The 21,265-nt window shown below is 36.4% G+C and overlaps 1 protein-coding gene across 2 annotated transcripts in view; it reads right to left on the bottom strand.

Annotated features, from left to right (window-relative positions):
* Positions 1-1,951: 1,951 nt before the first annotated feature.
* ETNK1 (ethanolamine kinase 1) overlaps positions 1,952-21,265 on the bottom strand; it is a 31,710-nt gene continuing 12,396 nt past the window's right edge. The window contains exons 5-9 of one of the 2 annotated variants that reach the window (XM_035540778.1): positions 19,784-19,926; positions 13,610-13,693; positions 11,716-11,876; positions 10,324-10,397; positions 1,952-8,791 (exon numbers count right to left, since the gene is read on the bottom strand). In XM_035540778.1, the coding sequence (XP_035396671.1) occupies positions 8,719-8,791; positions 10,324-10,397; positions 11,716-11,876; positions 13,610-13,693; positions 19,784-19,926 (535 nt within the window). In that variant the 3' untranslated portion in view covers positions 1,952-8,718. Of the gene's footprint in view, positions 8,792-10,323; positions 10,398-10,587; positions 10,709-11,715; positions 11,877-13,609; positions 13,694-19,783; positions 19,927-21,265 lie in introns of those variants that run through there. The other variant, XM_050708371.1, reaches the window with a different exon arrangement.

The following is a 21,265-nucleotide window of genomic DNA, read 5'->3' as shown; positions in this document are numbered from 1 at the left end:
TCTTAAGTAACTGCTAGCATTTGAACAATTCTATGCACTGCTCTTTTCACACTCCTGAAAATTTAAAAAACTGACAAGTAGCTTTATTCTAAATAGCACTGCAAGAGACGAAGATAAGGATGAACTGCAGACTAATTGTAGGGAACATTAGCAGGGGATGGGAAGGAAACAAGTCATGGTCAGCAGCCTAAGTATAGAGCCTCAAGGAAGACTTTCAAAAGTATACAAGAAAAGGGTCACACTTCCCAACTTCCCATTTCAAAGCTAGTTCCTGATGAAATAAATGTTGTTGCCCTTACTTGCAAGCAGTAAAAGCACACTATGGGACTTAAAAGAGAAAAGAGCTGTCCCTGCCCATTCAGTAACAAGTGCAGGTTCTGAATGGAGACCGCCAGTAGGATACACGCATTGACATACATAAAAGATTCCAATTCCAGTGTGCTCTTGTGCAGCTTGACTCCGCCGTGTTAATGGGAGTAAGGGCTTCTATTTAATAAATCCATTATAAGCCTAAAATTTAATGGTAAGTGGGCTGTTTTGAATTCACTCAAGGAATAAATTTTTTTCCTATGGGTGCAGATTTTATACAGCTAACACTTCAATACATTATGTATTGAAGTCCACTCCACACACCATTGCTTTCCCCCCATCGCATCTGTAGTTTGATCCTGTATCTCGAGGAAAATGCCCTACTCAACTCAAGACTGTATATTCTGGACTGACTTTCAAAAAACTCTTTATTACTTCCTAATGACAACTTCTAGCTCAGTAAGAGCTTGCTCTGCATTTTCTGTAAAAACAAGGCATAGACACCAGAGAAACACCAGCTCTTGGTTCTAAGCAGCAAGTAGCCCTAGATCTCTTGTCACTGTATGAGTATTTTCTTCTAAACTGAAAAACAATTCACAGTTTTACCCATTCTGTAGCATAATTAGTACTTCACACATTAAGCCAAATGTGAATAAACCACGTTTAGGTCAGTGATAGCCAGCAACACTTAGAGCACATGAGAATCTCAGACTGCAGTTATGCATACAATTACTGTGTTTTCTGTTAGTGAAATAGTCACAATCAGTGAGATAGAAGGTGGAGGCCTTGCAAATTAAGAATTACTATATATAACACCTATTTAAAGCAAAGATGCATAGAGCTTGAGTCTCATAAAATGCTGGGTCAGTGTTTTCCCTCAAGCCTGAAGATTGATTTATTTTCACATTAGCAGAACTTGTTTATTCCATTCGTCCCTTCATATACACATATGCTCCAGTAACACTCAAGTTGTGCCCACAATGAACAAAAACCACAAAATTTTGTGGTTAGTGTATGCAGCAAAGACCTGTTTCCAGTGATAAGGACAGATCCATTACAGAGGAAAGCATTCTCTGAGTCAGCCCTCCATCTGTTGGCAATTGCTCAAGGTATCTCAAGCCCAAGTGAAATGCGTATCTTGGTGAAATCATTGTCTTTAGTTGTACAAACAAATGGAAGAAGCAGAGTTTTACTAATACCTGTAGCATCCTAGTTAACACCCATGCAGCTATCTAATATTGTGCCCCTAGCACTGGACACAGAGCCTAGAAGACTGGTTCCATGTAGTGAACAAAGTTCTTATTGTGCACAAGTCTGTAGCAGCCCCAACATTTTTTTCCTCCTCTCCCAATTTCTAAGTAGTGATCCCCACTGACAGTCATGTCCCATCTACTTCCTTCTTCCCAGATACAAAAAACTTAGTAAGTGACCATGACTATTTAATATGTAAAAGTGTCAAGAGTCAACTCCAAGCAAGCCAAGTACTGGCTGTTCAAAGCACTTCACTTTCAGATTCATTGTTAATCCCAGTAAGAGGTATGCATCTTAACAGAAGTCAAAAGCCTTTAAGAACTCTTAAGTATTCCATAGAAAGTGTTTTCAAATCTGGGGAAGGCAAAAGCATCACAAAATATGCTAACAGTGCAGTTAGAAACAAACTTTATTGTTGCAGTTTGAAATTATTTACACAATATAAATCTCTTTGAAAGGTACATTACTTCATTTGATCAGTGGTAGAAGGCCTTATAATATAGCTTCAATAACATGTAGTTCAAAAGAAATACAGTTCACTCCAATGGATAAATGATGCATCTAAACTCCACAACATACAAGAAGGGTCATGGGGGCTTACAGGGAGGATGACAGTGCTGGAAGATGATAAAAGGTTGCTTTTTAAATTCAACTTGTTTTATTCACAGCACATAAATGGATTCATGTTTAACAGAACACTGGAAAATATGCAGTGAAAAAAGACACAAAGGAATATATCCCTAATACGCTATGGCCCTGTTTCTGCAAGTGTTTAAAGAGTTTTAGATAGCTGGATTAAGAGGTTTGAGACAGAACTAATGAATCTAGCTTTTAAGTCATATTAAAGATTGGATACATTCTCGGTGCTGAGACTATTCAAAGCACTTGTGTACAAAGCAGCATTACTGACTACCGCAGATTGTATCTGAGATACAACATGTTAGGAACAACATTTGTACCAAAAAAAAGGAAAAAAGTCTGTCACACTTGACACCTACCTTTTCTTGATAAATTAACAGTTACTTTCACCAACAGTTAAGAAATCTTTTTACCAATTTACTCTGCATTTTATGGCATTTTATGTTACATTTTAATGTCTCTCTTCCATGGTCTCTCATCTTGTGTTTTGCACAGATCTATGCTATATAGAAAAAATACTTAGAAAAATGCAGTTTTAATTCAACAACAGTAGACTAGTGCAATACCTGAATGTATTTCAAAATTTATTTTTAAACTTCATTAGATTTCCAGTAACATGTGCTTTCTAACCGTTTGCACAGCTTTTAATTCCCACTAGATTTTCCCTAGGTCCATGAGCATAAAAATCAAACATTTTGGGGAGTTGCACAAACTAAAATTCCACACAATAGGGAACCTGAGACAGGAGTTCAACAATTTTTCAGATGCTACAGAAACAACTTGTATAAGATCTTGTATCAGAAATTTGTTAACCCGGTAAAGTCTGGCCACCTGTTCTAAGGTCAGACTTCAAGCCTATTCCAGTCAGTTTTTATCATCTATTTAAAAAGGATAAATGATTATTAAAGAATCTCATACAGAAAACTACATATACTGTTAAACAAGTGAAAAAGCCCAACCCAAAACACACTTGAATGTTGTAAATTAACGAGCTGTACGCAGATCTTAACATACAGGTTATCTTTTACAATGTCTCTTCCCTCTCCATCCCCTAAATTGACTGGTCTCTAGTCAAGGCAACAAACTGTACAGATCGCTTGGAAGAGTCACTATAAAAATTAAGCAATGCTTTTTGCAATGTCTCACCACATCACTTATAGCACTTCCATGCAAATGGCACATACAATTTGCACGTTTTCCTTTCCAGTCCAGGGATCTAAAGGCCACAAAAAAGTTAGTTTCTTCTGACATGCCTATCTAGGTTTGCATGGTTTCTTACTGCCAAGAGTTCCTTTAACTTATGTGGCTGGATAACAAAAGTCCTGCTTTGCACAAGACCAAAGGTCATGGCTTTTTATCTTTTATATCTAATGAAAACAATCAGCATGCAGCCTACAGTAATAAAAAAGGTGGGAGTCAACTGCAACACTTCTCAGCACCAGCCTGACATTGCCTGTAGATTTAATCAAAAGCTTCCTGTTCTGCTACAATAGTTACAACCTGGCAGGTGTGGAAGAGATAAGAGCCAGTAGCTAATTCCAGTAGTTGAGTAATCATCTAGCACACCTCAAAAGGCATTTAAGAACAAGAACATTAAAACATGTCAAGAATAGACAGCTACCTAAAATAAACAGATAGGATGTGGCCAGCCTCCACTATAAACTACAGGGAAAACTACCCCGAGCCAGAGATTATATTCCAGTTGGTTATAGAAAAGTTTTCTTTAATTAGAAAAGCAATCACCTTATTTTAAGACTCCTTTTGGCAGGAATTTCAAACAAAGAGCATAAACTTTTGCTAGCTAGCAAATGTTTTAAAAGAAATCTGAACTGTGAAACAAACTTTCCTGGTTTGTTCTTGTCCTTAAACCACGCAATAAACATACTGAATATTTTACCACATCAAAAGCTGAAGCTCTAATTTCCACGTGAACTTTCTTTTTACTTAAACTTACTGAGCCCATCCTACCTCTTGACTAACACTTCCATGACAAACTCAATTCCAAGGACCCCAGTAACAGTAAGTGTTAACACTGATAAGCATGTGTACCTTACATCTGGTGCAGGTAGAGCTGACAATGTACAAACCATATCAAAATTGATTTGTCAGATGGACAATGAGATTTGCACACTGACATTTTCCAGCAGAATTACTAAATACAGCAGTGACAAGAACAGACTAACAGCTTGAAGGACACTATGTAGTTCAAAACTGACAGTGAAAGGCAACAGTAACAAAATACAGTTGGGTATTTGAGGACAACTGTCTATGCATCACTTCAAGATCAAAGGCCTCTTCAGCAAGGGACTTCACACAAAATAATTCTGATGAGAACTCATATACTGATAAAGTAGAACAATTGTAGTCAAAAAGTAAATATCAATCATTAAGTATGGAAAGGAAGCTTTTATATTCACATTTCCCCCAACGAACTAGGGTTTGGGGGTTGTGGAGGGAACGCAGTGCACACAGGAATAATACCTCCTCAGGTAAGTTTCAAATAGTTTAAAGGGACTACCAATAGTTCTAGCATGGAGAAAAATGACTGGCAGAACTATTTGAGTGATCTGGGGGGTTCTTATAAGCATTTACAAGATAGCAACTAATCCTATAAGTCTATATCCACCAAAAACATTTAAGTTAGGAGACTTCTATCACAACTAACTCAGTCGCTGACACCACAGGAGCGCACACTTAGGAGTACTTCAATTCAACATGCTTATGTTTAGAAGTCACCAGCATTCAAGAATGTATAAGAAATTTTTGGAATTTTAAGTAAACATTTTAACAGCCTTCTGTATACCATAGGTACTTAACATGTACCTCTGATACTGTTTGCCCTATTAGACTTCCTTTTTATCTTAGCACTGTATCAATTAATTTATTCCCAGAATCATTCCCAAGAGCAAGATGTTAAAAAGCTAACAGGGAAAAAAAAGACACTGGGTGCCAAGGCTATACACAAACAAAAAAGTATTATGCTCTGTTACAGGTCATTTTAACAGAAGAAGTCAGCACACGGAGTTAGATTTCTTCTTTACATCAAAATTTCTACAAAATAAGAGAGAATACAATGCAATTCACAAGTCCATAAAAGCGAGGTACAGTACAATTCACACTAATTTACAAATGGTTATTTACACTGTTGTATATACATATACAGTCAGACCTGGTTAATACAAATTTGGTAATTCCTTTTTAAATGCAAATCAAGTGTAAATGAAGGAATTTAAAATTATATGAGAACAGATTAGTTATTCATAAATCTTTAATGACCTAAGAAATTAAGTACTGATTAGCCAGATCTGACTGCAGAAATGAGAAGAAAAAAATTCACACTATTCTGCTTTACAAAAGCAACCAGGCCACTATGGTCTATTAACTTGATGCTATTTATGCAAGAATGCCATTACTAATAACCCTCTTGATATTTACAATATAGGTCTAACTACAATAAGAATTATTGATTTTGGCATTCATGCCCTTAGCTTAACATAAAGGCAGAGTATCTTCTTGGCAAGTCACAGTCAAAACGACTACAGGATGTTTCTAGAGCTCAGTCTTCTTATCTTTTTTTTTGTCCTCCTTTAAACATTTTTAAGTTGCTATTAAGAGACTGAGAAAAACTAGAAAAACTAATTGAAACAAGTACGCGTTCTCTAGTTTGGTGCTTTAGTACCTAACTTACATTCAGAATGTCCTGTATTCACAGTTTCAAGCTACCTTATAATTTGCAGTACTTTTGCAAACTACTGCTTCAAACTTAACGTGTCTGTAAATATTCCTTTGCAAGTGAGAATATCTGAGTGCTACTGGCTAAATCTGATGTGGAACAAGAATCAAGGCAACTGGCATTTCATTTTCAGAAATAGTTTACAGTATTTTCTCAGAACTTTTATCAGGAATTTTTATCAGGAATTGTTTTAATCTGTACTTGTCTTGAGAGAAAGCTGATGCAAAGCAGTATTTAAGTGTGTAAAATGAACTTCAACATGCAAAATGAAAGCCTCTATCAGTACTGCAAAGTTGACCACTAACCTGTGATAATCCTTGTGCTTCTTCAAAGTGGCTCAGAAAAAGCATGCAGTATTTACTATCTGCTTGAAAGTGCTTTCATGGGATTCAGTGGAACTTGACAGCTCCACAAGAATGAGATTGAGCTGCACTCATGAAGAGCTTTGGTTCTGCAGAAGCAAGTTTCCACTCCTACAGTTATTGCTACTTGAGCTATATAAACAAAATACTACTGAAAAAGAGATACATTAACTCCAAGCTTAAACAGAGCTGGTACTTGAAAAGGGAATGTGGATTGCCAGCTGTTGGGAAAGTTAGACAGGATCTGTCAAGTGGTGGATTTCCCAAGACCTAGTGAACGTCACAGCCTCCTTCACGTACTTTACAAACACAAAGCAACACCACCAGAAATAAAGCCAGCATCTGAAGAATAGTAATCAAGTCCTAAAATCTTGATCAACCTTACTTCCAAAGGCATCTTGCTGAACTTAAAGGGACTACACACCAAGACAGCAGGGTATTATTTGAAGTATGTCAATCATGCCTAGAGGGAGGAAGTACGGAACACAAGAGAGTCTTCAGTGCTTTTATGAGCTCTAGCAACATCCTCAGTATCTGCTATAAATGAAAATACATGAATTTTAGCTATATGTTTCTATTTCACTACCAAGAAAGTTTGTCCAGTATAGTAGCCTCCAGCTAAAAAATGCTAACAGAAAGGTTTACCCAACTTCAAGTTACAAAAAAAATCCCAGTTATCCCATTTGTATTACAGTTTAAGGTTTTGACTGAAGGAAATAAAAAAAATGGAAACATTCAGAGATGAATAAAAACAAGTTAAGAGGAAAAAAACCCAAACCTTGCTTTTGTAAAATAACAGAATGCCATTCAAGATGGTCTTTCAAGGTGAAAATTTTTCATTCACATTAACTTTGTCCTGAATCAAAAATTTTGTAAAGCACTGTGTATGTGTATGTTATTTAAATGTGTATGCACATACACACAACAGTATGTCATAAAGCAATTTTGAATAAATATCTTTGCCAGAGTCTCTACAAAAGACCCCCCCATAATATTTACTCTTCAGGTAAGTCTGTGTTTGCATGTGTATATGCACACACACAGACTTTGTACATGTGGGCACTTAAGCAACCAAAGTGCAAAGTATTTCCAGAGTTGAGTATATGCCTGCCCAACTCCAAACCGCCTTGTTGGGTTTTATTTTTGTTGTGGGTTTCTTCCCCCTCCCCGCCTCAGATTTAAAGCCTCTTTTCCACTCAAATTTACACATGGTTTTCTTCAGTAAACATTTTTTCTATTCACATTTTGTGATCCAGACCATTCTTGGTATAATAGCTATAAGGAGATGTGTGTGATGATCAAAGCCCCATTGTTCAAGTCATACTTTTTCATGTTATCCTTCAAACTGGAGACTTTGAAAAATAATTTGCTGCCACAGAAGAAAAACAGACATACAGAATTTTCAACTACAGGACCAAGCATGTAAGACTAGAATCCAAGGTTAGAAGGTGACAGAGCAGAAGGAAAAGACATCAACAATACACAAACTGTAAACCTAATGTCTTGCTCCCCAGTGCAACAGGATCTCTGTTCACTGATCTTCAGTTCAATAGTCCATTCCATTAGACACTGCTGAAGCACATCAGAGACCAGAATAGTGTTCAAATTTTGAATCAAGTTTCAAAAAGGAATACAGATTTTGGAATAGTGGTCTTCTGTTTAAAAAAATACACTTAACAAGCAGCTTTCCTACAGAAGTTAGAGATGGTACATTCCCATCTAACACTGATGGTACAGAATCTCAAATAATCTGATGGCCACAGAACTTTCACATTTCTACAGCTTAACACACAGAAAGGAAAGCTTTTTTTTTTTTATCATTTCAGCAAGCAGGTTGATTCTTATACAAAAGGTAAGTACCATAAGATGGAAAGCTAACTTTTTTTTTTTTAAAAAAACAATCATCCTAACCTTTTCCCCTAGTTACTACATACTAGTGACCAGTATCTCAGTCACATTGTGCCTGTATAGATCTAAAAGGTTAATATCCTCAACTGTGTAGATTTCTAATATAAGTTAATGCAACTCAATAAAATAAGCTGTTAAACAAATCCTTTGGAACAACTTCACTGTCTGCACCCAACTTTTACAAAAACTGATGAAAGCAGCAATGGAATCATGTTAAACTTATAATAAATAATTCACATACAACATGTTAAATTACGAAAAAGGATTAAACTGCCATTTCTACAACTTTTTATAGATTTAGCAAGTTTCTAATCCATTTTTATATCAACAGCAGTACGTATGTTCTTCATATTAAATTTAACATTGAAGGACTGTTTAGAGGCATTATTTATAAAGCAAGAACCACCAAGTGAGCATTACAGAACTTCAACAAATGTTTAGCTTTTTTTTTCCAGTATCCATTCTCAGAAAAGATTCAGGGGTTGTCTATCCACTTGGTAACTTCATTCCTCTTCTTTACTCAGGAAGAGTTAATGCCGTGACTTCCAGCTTCATTTTGAAATACTGGTTAAAACGAACAATTGCATACCTATTCAAATGGAGAAAGATCTGAAGTTAAGAGCAGACAATTTCTTACACAGAAACAGGCATGCTAGGGCTAACCAGAAGTGTACCTATTCCAGACCCGTTTCCAATGCTAACCCATAGCAGCTGCCAAAGGAAGAAGTTAAGAATAGAGCACCTTTATTATGGTACTTTTATCACCACCCCTCCCCTCCCAGCTTGCTAAAGTTTGCAAAACAGATGCTGGTTTGGGTGCAGAGGTGGTGTTTTCATGCTAACAGACTGTCCAACAATTGACAGCTACAATTCCAAGAAGATTGATCTTGTTCATTGCAAGAATGCTGTTTTATTCAAAACTGCAACATTTTTGGGTTCTATCACCTGTGCTTTTTACTTGTACGTTTTGTGCCATCTAGTGGTTATTAACAAGTACTTCTACTTGGGAATAACTAATCACAAAGCCACAGAAAAGATTCACATTTGTCTCCTTTACAGTAGCACAGCTAAGCATAGTAATCTGTCCTAGTCATTAACAGAAAAAAAATTCTAAACTGAAGCATTCCCTCATGCCGAAGTGATTAACTTTATCACTTCTCCCAGTCCCCAAAAGACTGAAATTCCTCTGCTCACTGTAACCATTAAAAAAAAAGCGCTAACATCTACCTGAAACAGAACTATTAGTGAATTAGTGTCTCAGGAGATGGAACTTCAGATTCATTGGCATTGTGTAGATTCTTTTAAAAAATTAGGGATTTCTATGATCAATACTTCATATAGTAAAAAGCTCTTCTGTACAAGAGCCCCATTTCTCACTTTTTGCAGTTAGAAATGTAGGTCTTCTGACAGTGTACCACACTGACCAACTCTGTTTCTGTGCTTTTGTCTTGTCAATAAAAACTGTTTATGCTTAAAAACATTTACTCCTCTAGTTAAGTTCCTTGCTTTGTTATACTACATATTTTAGCCCAAATCAGAGTTGATCAGAGGGCTGAAGAAAGGCTGAGAGAACTGGGGATGTTCAGCCTAAGAAGAGACAGCTCCAAGGTGACTTCATCACAGATTGCCAATACTTAAAAGGGGGATTATAAAAAAATACAGAGAACTTTTTGCCTAATCAGATAGTGGCAGGACAAGTGGGAATGGTATTAAAGTAAAAGAGGGAAGATTTAGATTAGATGAGGCCTGTGAGACACTGAAACAGGTTGCCCAGAGAAGTTGTGGATGCCCCATCCCTGAGGTGTTCGAGATCAGGTTAAATGAGGCCCTGGGCAACCTGGGGCATCAGGGGATGGCACCCCTGCCTAGAACTAGATGATCTTTGAGGTCCCTTCCAACCTGAGCCATTCTATGATTAAGTTCAAGAACCTGGGGGGGGGGGGGGGGAGGGCAAACAGCTTTTACTGTCTTGTTTTCTCTTCAAAAAGAGATAGTATGATCATATAGACCAGCTTTGTTGCTCACACCTCAGCTTCTGATAGCTGGGATACTGAAGTAGATGGCCCCACAAGTCCCTTCCAATCTCACTTATTCCATTATATATATAGCAAGTACACTTACCCTAAAAAATCAAAGTCAATGGTGGAATACTTGGCTTGAATTAGAGCCCACAATCCCCAAAAGAAGTGGGAAGCCTAAAGGAAAAAAGAGTAGGTAAAGATTATTATTATTATATAAAAAGTATAAAAAGCATTTAAGCACATTCTCCCATTGAGACACAATTATCCACAGAAGAACACCCCAAAAAATCCCAATCTTTTTGTTAACTTAATTGATCTCTCTTTACCAAGGAGACTGGTAAACAAGTATTATAAAATTAATTACTGGCAGAGTAAATCCATTGGCCTCCCAACTCTCCTCCACGTTTCTTTTCCAAGAAAATTGTTGCATTTGTGAGACAGGTCAACAGGTCATCTATTAGGTAAATTGTTGTGCAATTGTATACCTCATGTTAAAAAAAACAGAAATTGAACTACTTCTATTGTTACTTATTAAACATCTTACGGTTACTATCTTACATTTACTCAACCTAACATATATAAAGAATTCCTTTTGAATCTGATTACCCCCTTAAGCCATTATAACTACAACTCACTTTCAGTACCAACTTGGACAAAGACATGATCTTAAACTCCTCAGTATTTACACAAATTTGTCATCTGCTCCAACCATACTTCCTTTACTACTCCAGATGCATAGTCTTGGAGACCTATGCTCAATTTCTGATTGAAAGTATGGATTACATGAATGGTAGATAATAGATGTGACTGCTAAAGTATTTGTTCTAAAGTTCATCTGCAGTATATGTAGCAGACATGAGCTTGATAATATCCTTGTGGAAGACATTTTTGGACCACCCACAAGCGATATGCTTCAGAATTCTGTTCAGTTAATAACTGACTACAATAATAACCTAAATTACTTCCTAGAGCTTGTTGTAACGCTTCACCATAAGTGTAGAAGATGCATGCATGCCTGAAAACACTTTAAAACAGTAATCATTATAGGTGAGTGTGAATCTTTCCTGTACCTCTAAGTTTTGATAACTTTGTCTGATAGCGAGCAGTTTGGAGCTTTACAACAGCAACTATTAATTTCAGTTTATATTTTCTCTTAAATCTTTGTCATCTTACTGCTACAAAGAAAAGATCACCACAGACCCCCTGGAATCTCTTGCCGACTCAGGGACTCAGTTCAATTAACAGCCAAGAGCAATCCTTGCTAAAAATCCCATCTCCTTTTCTGAATATTCACTGCCTCTTTTGCTCTGTAGATTATTTCAAGCATTCTCAAACTTCCATAGAACAGATTAAGGAAGGTGTTTTTATATATATATATATGTACACACACACCACAGTACTCACGTTAAAAAATTAGCAATTACATTTCCCACAGAGTAGGTAAGCTTCTCTACAGCATTGAATATATTCAAGCACAAAGACTGTTATTTACCAGTGCAAACTGATTGACTTGAACATATAGAACTTCAACTTCCTTCTCACTAACTTCTGTGCCAAATCCCTTATATCCTTTGTAGGCCTCAAGGTAAGATCTCAGCCATTGTTCCTGTAATTCTCTGTTGGGATAAAGGCTGTAGTCTACTTCGTTTACTCCTAGAAAAAGAAAAAAGTATTAGAATCTTAAGATATCTACAAAGGAACATCAGAATCACATAACTGGACTACTCATCCCTCACCCTTGATCCCCTCCCCCCACCAGCACACACACAGACTGATGCGGACAAACATCATTACTTTTACTTTGGCTTGATTTTATCGGTTACAAGTCAGCAAGAGTTTGTCACATGAGAATTGCAAAGTATTCAACGTAGTAGGAAGATTTATGCTGTGTTCTCAGCCACAAACATACTCTACGAGTGTTTTGAAATTCAACAAGTTTGGCTTTGAGAGAAGCCTCTGGAAAAAAAGTCTGTGCTGCAAAGCAAAACCCTACCATGCATGTCAACCAGGGACTCACATGCAACATTATCTAAAGCTGAATCCAGATACATACACGTTGTCAGCAATTAAGCTGACAAAAAGCTTTTGAGGCTAAAACTATTAGAAGTCTACCCCTCGCCTCCTACAGGGTGTTGGTAGAATTACAAATCTTATCTTCATAACTGCTCTCTTTTGTCCTGTTCTTCTTCACAGCATGCGGCTCCAAATCTGTCTATACTGGAGATGCTCAACCACATCCATAGAGAGTCTACCAGGAGTTCTGAGACCCAGATCACAGCTGACTCTTACTATCAGTTACCATAGGACATGGAAATATACTCTATCCACAAAGCAGGATTAAAAAAGTGTTGTGTTTAAAGAGACATTCTTAGCCATGCTTCCTCTTCCTTTGAGGCACCTTCTTGGTCTCCTTTCTTTAAAAAGTTCAGATTTGTACTGGGCAGATAGAGAATATGAAAGGTGAAAACTCTTCTTCAGTGGCAAAAAAATGTTTGTAGAGTCTTCTTAGCATAGTTAGCTCTTTGAAGATGTACTCAGACTCTTACAAGTCCCAGACAAAATAAATTGAAAGTTTTCAAATATATTTTGTAAAGAACTTAACTTACTTCCCAGATACTTAAAATTATCGAGTATATACTCTGAAATCTAAAAAGTTACCTGGACTTAAGATTTATTTTGAGAAACAATGACAGGTAAGTTAAGGCTCCCATTTTCACCATACTACACTTTCCATCTATACTAAACATTACATAGGTTTTACCTGTTGCCCCATACTGTGAAATAACATAGCACACGCTCAAGGCTATTTCTCTTATGGAGTGAAGGGAACAGGCATTCACTGAAAGAAACTGAACTACTTAATGAAGGAATCTATCTGCAACTTACTGCTAAAACCTGGCTTTTTATTCTATCACATAATCTTAAGCCTTTACCACTCAAGTTTAGCATGACTCAAGGGCAAGTACTTAACACACACAAAATCAGCAAGACACCATAGAAGTCTGCTATTTGGAACTGCAGAATCACACAGTATATTCTACATTTGGCAATATATACACACACATGCAAACATGTGTATGCTGTAGAAGATATATCTGCAGTATTTCATTATAGTGTGCTAAGTCTCTGCTGGGTGATTTCACAGAATGACAGTTAACTGCAAAGACTTAAGACATTACGTTCCATTTCTGGGCTAGCAGAGCTGTAAAGGAAGGGTATAACTGGCTTGCAAATAGAGACCAATAGACATATTTTGATACCATCATCTTAACAGCTATACGAGTATCTACAGAGAAAAGAGAAAAACAGAACATGCTACGAGAATGAGAAATCAGTGTTTTTTTTTCCAGTCAAGTTTACCTTTACCTCAAAGATCCAATTTTTACCTGCAAATTCATTGAAGTGATTGCCAATATCATAAGCCAGGTAGTTGTATCCAGAGTACTCATAGTCTATGAACTGCACATCACCTATGTGAGACAACAGCAGCAACATCAGAATCCACATTTAACGAATTCATGGCCCTAATCCTTTGGTGTCCTTTGAAGTTTTAACGGAAAAAAGCCCACAAAAAACCCTCACACACCCATCTTATTTGTACCCAGTTGTGTGCACTCAGACTTCACAGGGTAAGGCTGTGATTTTTGTGGTATAAGACTTCTTTGAATATTGATTCTAGAAAGCTCTTCAATAATTACCTAGAGCTTACAGTACTCTACTTTTAGTCTGAATAGCAGAATTTTAATTTTAACTTCTACCACACGAGGGCATCCATTACCTTCAAAATAAAATATATGGTAGAAAATCCTTTGTTTAAGCTTTGAGGAAACTGCACACCAATTTTTCCCTATTTACTCTCAGAGAAGTGTGCAACAACCATGGTAGACTAACACGTTGCAACATGTTCGTATTTTCTTTTCATATGTTAATATTTCCCCTTTGCCCAGCTGCACTTACAAAAAAAAAAGGACTATTTTCAAATTGTTGCATTTTTTTAAACTGGCTTAAACTAGCCTCAAGACATTGAGAGACCACTCTTCAAAACAGGGAAACTATGTAGTATTATACAGACAAGGACTGATGATAAGGGATAAGGTGGCAATAGTCCCAACTGTTTCCAACTTACTTGCTAACTTTTATACTACACAGTGTTTTTACCTATAGGGAAGCTGGGAAAAATGCTTCACTCAAGATGGTACAGCACTGAAACCTGCTCAAGAATGTTTACACCACAGCAACCAGTCAAGATATCAATAAGCTGGAATAATAAGATAAAACTACAGCTCTTGTATTTTAAGGGAGAAACAGAAATCGGAAAAAAACAGCAGAAATGGAAGCAATGGGTTAACTTAAGTTCTGTTCACAGAAGCTTAAAATGTACAAGCTACTGTGCTGAAATAGGTAACTTTCACAGTTGCACTCTTTTCCCTTTCTATTGCCACTCTTTCAAAGACTAGCTGCATGTTTACGCAATAAAATATACTACTATTACAATGAACAATCCTGTTAGCCTGACTTAGAATACACTTATAGATACTAATACTAACTACCAGATCTCTAGATAAAAAAGCAGATTAAGAATATTACTCTTATGTATTTCCTAGGCTAAGGATTTTAAGTGTCTAATATACTGCCTCCTTAGGATTTATGAATATTGCACATATCAATACAATAGCTTTGCCAGATGTATGTCCCAAGCAAGATAACAGAATAACTGTTAGAAGTGTTCCTTGTATCTATGCAGTTCATCATTACCATGTTTGAAACACATTAACATTTTCCAAATGCATCCATCTTCTTGTCTAAGTACTTATAATCCAAGTTAAACCCCACAACACAAACAAAATCACTGAGTCACAATCCTCCAAGTCAGGTTTACACTTGCTTCCACAGAAAAAGAGGATTGCTTACCAAGGTTATGAGGTTAAACCTTTTAGGCTCTGACAAACCAACATGAGAATGCAAAGTGGCAAGGTCCTCCCAGGAAAATCTTGTTGGCAATGGAAAATTGAAGGGTCTGAAGGGACAAGAAGTTTTACAGCAGCTGCAGCCAAGATCTTATGATACTGTCACAGATCAATTTCTGCCACTGCCTGACTGGCAGACTCATACACTTGTGCTTCTCATTGGTTCTTTAGTACTTCTTTTAAAACAAACATCTGTAAGTTACAAGCCAGTCAAAATGCACAGCCCAACCCTGGTTAATATTCTGCTACACAACTGACCTCCTGACACCCCCCACCCTACCATTATTAAATGTTGATTGTATTCAGAGTTTCCCTCCCCCTCCCCCCCCCCATATATGATACAAACATGGCAGGTAAAAGTCTGCTTGCAGAACATCAAAGTGATATACTTTAAATTTCTTTAATGTACAAATTTCATCTTGAACATACCTGTACGTGCCACTATGGTTTTTTTTTTTTAATTCAGCTAACATTTAAATCTTACTTCCAGTTACAAATAACAGTATTACAAAGTAAGAATTGAATCTAACTAGATACGGATGAGGCTGTTACCAGGCACTCTCCCATGGGGAAGTACATGTGAACAAGTGATGTGAAACCTTTGGTCAGTGCATTTAAGTAGCACAGAGAATACCACCACAAGGCAGCAACAACGGCATATGTAACCTGAAGCAGATGAAGAAAAATTTGGCACACCCATATTTGGTAAGATGAAACTTCAAAGTGAAAATGTCTTTCAGACTCATGTTACTGTGGAACTGAACCTTAAATTTGATTTTGGCATAAAATACTCAAGGGTGCAACTTTCTTCTATAAGGAAAGCAAAAGCTTAAAGTTCATATGCGTTATGCATTTATGAAGTGACACATCTCAGCTACCTTCATTTAGAAGAAGTAGAACCACCTTTATATTTACCTTTACATTTATCGTTTAAATATCCACAGCATCAGAAGCTACTTTTAAGATTTACTGCAGCTCATACCACAAAGCCACTGCTAGAAAGACATGGGTTACACTAGCAGTTGATCAGTTAGCATTTGTTCGGAGGTTTTAAATAAACACAAAGTTTTTACATCCCACTGTTACTACTGGGAGCAGGGAGACCAACAACAGGATGGTCTAAGTGCACTTGGATTTTATTGAAGTGAGCCATAATTTAAAAGCAAGCTCTATCATCTCTCTGGAGCAGCTATTATTATCAACAGGAATAAAGATGTCAAGAAATTTGCATTTCAAATCGAGACATTCCTTTCATCAAGGGAGCTGATACTGTAGGCAACAATCTAATCTATGAACACCACAAAGTTCCAAAGTGGAAATCATGTGTTATATACACCAGAAATAGATTCCTTTTAAATAGATCAAGAAGTAGTCAACAGGGCATCTGTTAGATCTCGTCAGGGAACAGAAAGGTAGAAGGGGTGATGATATCTCTCTATAGCTGCCCTTCACTTTCAATGGTTTGGTACGGTAAACACTCAACAAGCAAGCCCTAGCTATAGTTACCACAGCGGAATGATGTATCCTATCCTGCTCATCAGGTGAGCCACAGAGGCCCTACAAGACAGCTTCAGTAAAGACATTATCTATACCCACCAATTTTAGCTATAAATACCCAAAATACCTTTGCAAAATTAAAACAGGTTTTTAGAGCAAAACCAGAAGCCTTAAACATACCTCAGTCTTCAGAAGCACTGAGCACCCACAGACTCCTACCAAAGATCATAGAAAACATTGGGTAGGCAGAGGGAATAAACAGAACAAAACCAGCCATCTACCTACACACTTAACTTCCTGGCAGATGAATTTAATACATTCAAAAAAAACACAGATATAGACAAAAGAATATTGATACTTGATCTTTTTAAACAGCAAGTATTTGAATACTCTTAAAAGATCATGTATTTTGGAAATTCCCAACTCATGTTAAAAAAGAAAACTTGAACAGGATAAGAACAGGTCTATAAATAAGCAGTACCAAGCCAAAATATGCTTGGTGCTATCTTGATGTCCAAATCGTAATTAAGAGCAACATGAAGCTCTGAGTTACATCCTTCAAAGAAAAGTTCACACTGATGATTATTATACGTTATGTAAAATGACACTTGTTAATTTTCATATCCTGAGTGACTAAAAACGGACATTAGCAAAGCAGCAAGAGGCAAAGTTCTCTCAGCCACAGCATGAACAAATTCAAATCAGATGACTGACACTTCATTAAACAAAGCTAGCACTCAACATGCTATTCATTCTAGTCTCATAAATAAAGTGTGAGGACATGAGATTGATTCTTCTTAAAAGCAGTATATGACAGCTATGATTTTTCTTTCAAGTCTGAAAATTTAACATTAGTTTAATCCAGAGGACAAGTCTAAAGCAAAGTATTGGGATAAGCTACAATTGTTCTACGTGCATTGGACAAAAGTCTTAGTATCTGCTGATAGCCTGTAGCTTAAACAAAAACATGCTGAGTAGATGCATCTTAAGCATTCACAAACATAACAAATACAGTATCATTAAAATCCATAACTAAATTGTTTTGTGCCAGCTTCTGAAAAGCTAAATCAGCATTACCAGCTCTGCTCACTCTTTAATGGGGAGAAAAAAAAAAGGTAAGTAGTTAATCTAGATGAATGATTCTCTCCCCTCAGTTCCAGTTTAGGATCAGCCAAGATCTTTTTGATACACAAGAGCTTTTCTGGGTAACTGAGTAAATTTCATAATAATCTCAGCATCATCAGTACTCGTTAGCTACCTTCATACAGTAGCTTCATCATTCCTAATGATTATTTTGTGCTCTTACGAAGTTATCTGTATATCAATCAATACAAGCTTTTGCTGTACTGAACAGAATTCCAGCAATACACATGGAGTTAACGTTGCAATTCCACTTCTAAAATCATATTCCTCATTTTTAGATTTTTCTAATAGACAGATTAGACAGTTTTTGCTCTGTAAAAAGTACATAATTAGAAACAATCTTTCAGAAGAGAGATACAAATACTCTACAGCTTGCATTGAGGTTTGGTTATTATAAAACAGTACCAGTTGTATCCAGATTACAAAAGTTGTACAACACAGTACATGTGCAACATTCAAACAAGTTGAACAATCAACCTACCTATTTCGTATTTCAAGTCTTTCTTCCCCCCCAAGTTGTTTATAGGTAGCTTGAAGCCAAAGTGCTTTACATGCTCCCCCCCTCCTTCCCACCCTCTCCCCAAACACTAAACACTCACACACTGGTTATTGTAGGATTGCTCATAAGTGATGCACTGCTGGCATTGTTTTTTCCTCCATTCTGTTTACAAAAAGAAAAGCATATAGCATTTGTTTTAAAAGTAGGAACTTCAAGCCTATTGACCGTGACAACGAGCCTTTTAAAGGAATTCCTGTTTTATTTTACATTGAATCATGGTTCTACTATGAAAAGTGACTAAAAGTTACTTTTTACATTAATAGGTAATTGAGGAATACTAAAACTCAAGGTAGTTTCAGCATTTAGAATACCCACTCAATAACAGATTTATTTTTGGTACTGTAATACCACAGCTCTAATGTGTGCGAGACCACAAGCCGATTTTTTGATTCCTAGTTATTTTTCACACACTTTTGGCTAAAATACCTACAACCATATCACCAAACTGTAGTAAAGATATGAAGCTTCTGAAAGGAAGAGGTCATCCTCATTACAAATGAGTCTTAAATATCTAACCTGATGAATTTGTTGCACTTAGCTGAGCTCAGATATTTGAGAAGCAAGGCAAGTTGTGCAAAGGTAAACATTTTTACTGCACTATGGCCATTTTAGCATCTTAAGTTTCCCTTTTCTTCATTTTAGCATCTTAATATCCTGTTTAATTGATTCATTTAGTAACCGAACCTCAAACCACTAAAAATGAAGTAATAAAAGAAAGTGTGGGTTTATATAGAAGCCTTGCAGATTCTAGTTGAGTCATTCTTTAATAAAATTATTTGGAGTTATTTTATAATAAAAACAAAAGTAATTAATCTTCGCCAAGATGTGTATTGCCTACAGCTGTTTAAATAAAGTATGTAATTAAAGAAAGAAATCTTTAAGATGCCTACGTACCTCATAAAACATAAATTGAGCGACTGAATGTGGTGCTAAGTATCACTAAAATACATAATCACGAAGCTGTCTTCCCTTGCAGCAACACAATCACAAATCAGAACACCACACAAATTACAGGAGATGTCTTTAGGTTATTTTCTATGCTCATATGATCCGCCCCCTCCTCTGCCCCCAAAACAAAGCTTTATGTGATTCAAATGGAATTAACATAAACAATTCCATACTTTGAAACCTAGTCATACAGGCAGGCTGTGGATTAACAAAATTAGTTAAAAAAAGCAAGGAACAATATTGTTCTCTGTACAGTAACATATAGATGAGAATCAGCTAATTAAACAACGTAGTAGTTACACAGATATCACTACCATTACCTTGACTGCTAAAAGCTCAAGCTGAGTTCAGTTGTTACCATCACTAGAAGGACACCAATGATGTAGGAAATACAACTACAGAATAAACAAACTAAGCTACTACTTACTGCTTAGTTCAATACATACCTCGTTTCTTGTTGTAAATAATATTCTTACACAACAGGTCATTGTGACAGAGTACCACTGGTGATCCTAAATTTGACAGTCTTTCCTTCATCCAGGCCATCTCTTCCTGAAGAACTTGAGGACTTGGAATTTCACTTAAAAACCTTTTCAGGTGTAAGAAGTTTGAGAGTTAATTTTTAGTAGTGTGTTCCATACCAAGCATCTGTAATGAAATAACTTAATTATTTTCCTCTACACTCTAAATTTCAAATAATTCAACAGATGTTCTCTCAAAATTAGGGTACTATTTCCCCTGGCACCACTGCAGTCAAATTATGACAGTTATTCTGCTCAGTCCTCCCCAAAAGCAACTCTATAAACGTTATCTGTGTGGTAAACATAATGACAGACCAGCAGTTAGGTACAGAACTTGAACACAGTCAAGAATATTTTTTATAGGAGTATAGATTAAAAGGTTTATAGCATGAATTTAATTCACTTGTTGCTCACATTACATTACTTCCTTCAAGTACAATATGCAGTAAGTATAGATGAAGTAAGATTCGTCTTTTTTTTTCCCTTTAGACACAGTAAGTATACTTTGAAGCAGTCATTTTATCTTTTAGATTCTCAATTATTCTTTTTCCAGTTTTCTTTATAATTTTTTGTAGGAAAAAAAAACTTTGCTAGAGTATTCTTTAATTACAACACAGCAAGAGAGGCAGCTGACATCAGGGACTTCAAAGAAATTCTATAAAGAATGTTTAAGCTGGAATCTGTTTACCAAGTAATAGGAAGTTTGATGATATTGTACAGACGCTTCCAAATTATAGTTCTGAAGATTGATCTCCCCTCCCTGAGAAACATGGCCTTCAATTCCAGCTTTAAATTACAGCACAAATTTTATTTAGGCTAGGTTTTCTCCCAGTTTTTGTTATTTTCATCCCAATTTTTCCAGTGACTGACTCTAGAATCTTCTGGATTCTTATTTTGTTAAGCTCCTAGGAAAAACAGCCTGATTTCCAAGTCAAGAGTTCTACTGGGATACTAAAAAAACCACCCCAAACCCAGGAGAAACTGCTGTTCATACTCCATGACAACACAAGTCTAGAATGACTGTGCAGTAGATGCCTTTTTCTTCTTACTTCTCTGGAAACCCTTTTTCAACTTATCGCATCATCTAAAGCGGCCTTTTGTTAGCTTTACTTTTATGACACTCAGTTTCAGACAAGTCCTTAAACTGAACAAATGTAGGAGATAGCTAAGAAAGGCAGGTTAGAATGAGCAATAACAGTACTCCTACAACCCGAGGAAAGAAACACCATGTTTTCTGCATTCATTCTAAAACATGTGCCTTTGTGAAACTGATGGCTATCTTTTAAAGCTGTTGAGATCCAACTACCTGAAGAAATACTTTCCTTAACCTTGATTCAATACTTTACTTAATCTTCATTCTTTAAATAAGGTAAACAACTACTGTCATTATGCATAAAGTGTTCAATC

This window comes from Cygnus atratus, chromosome 1 (assembly GCF_013377495.2).
Source record: "Cygnus atratus isolate AKBS03 ecotype Queensland, Australia chromosome 1, CAtr_DNAZoo_HiC_assembly, whole genome shotgun sequence".
Taxonomy (NCBI): domain Eukaryota; kingdom Metazoa; phylum Chordata; class Aves; order Anseriformes; family Anatidae; genus Cygnus; species Cygnus atratus.
The sequence above is the reverse complement of the archived record's forward strand: the minus strand, read 5'-3'. Positions and strand labels throughout refer to the sequence as shown.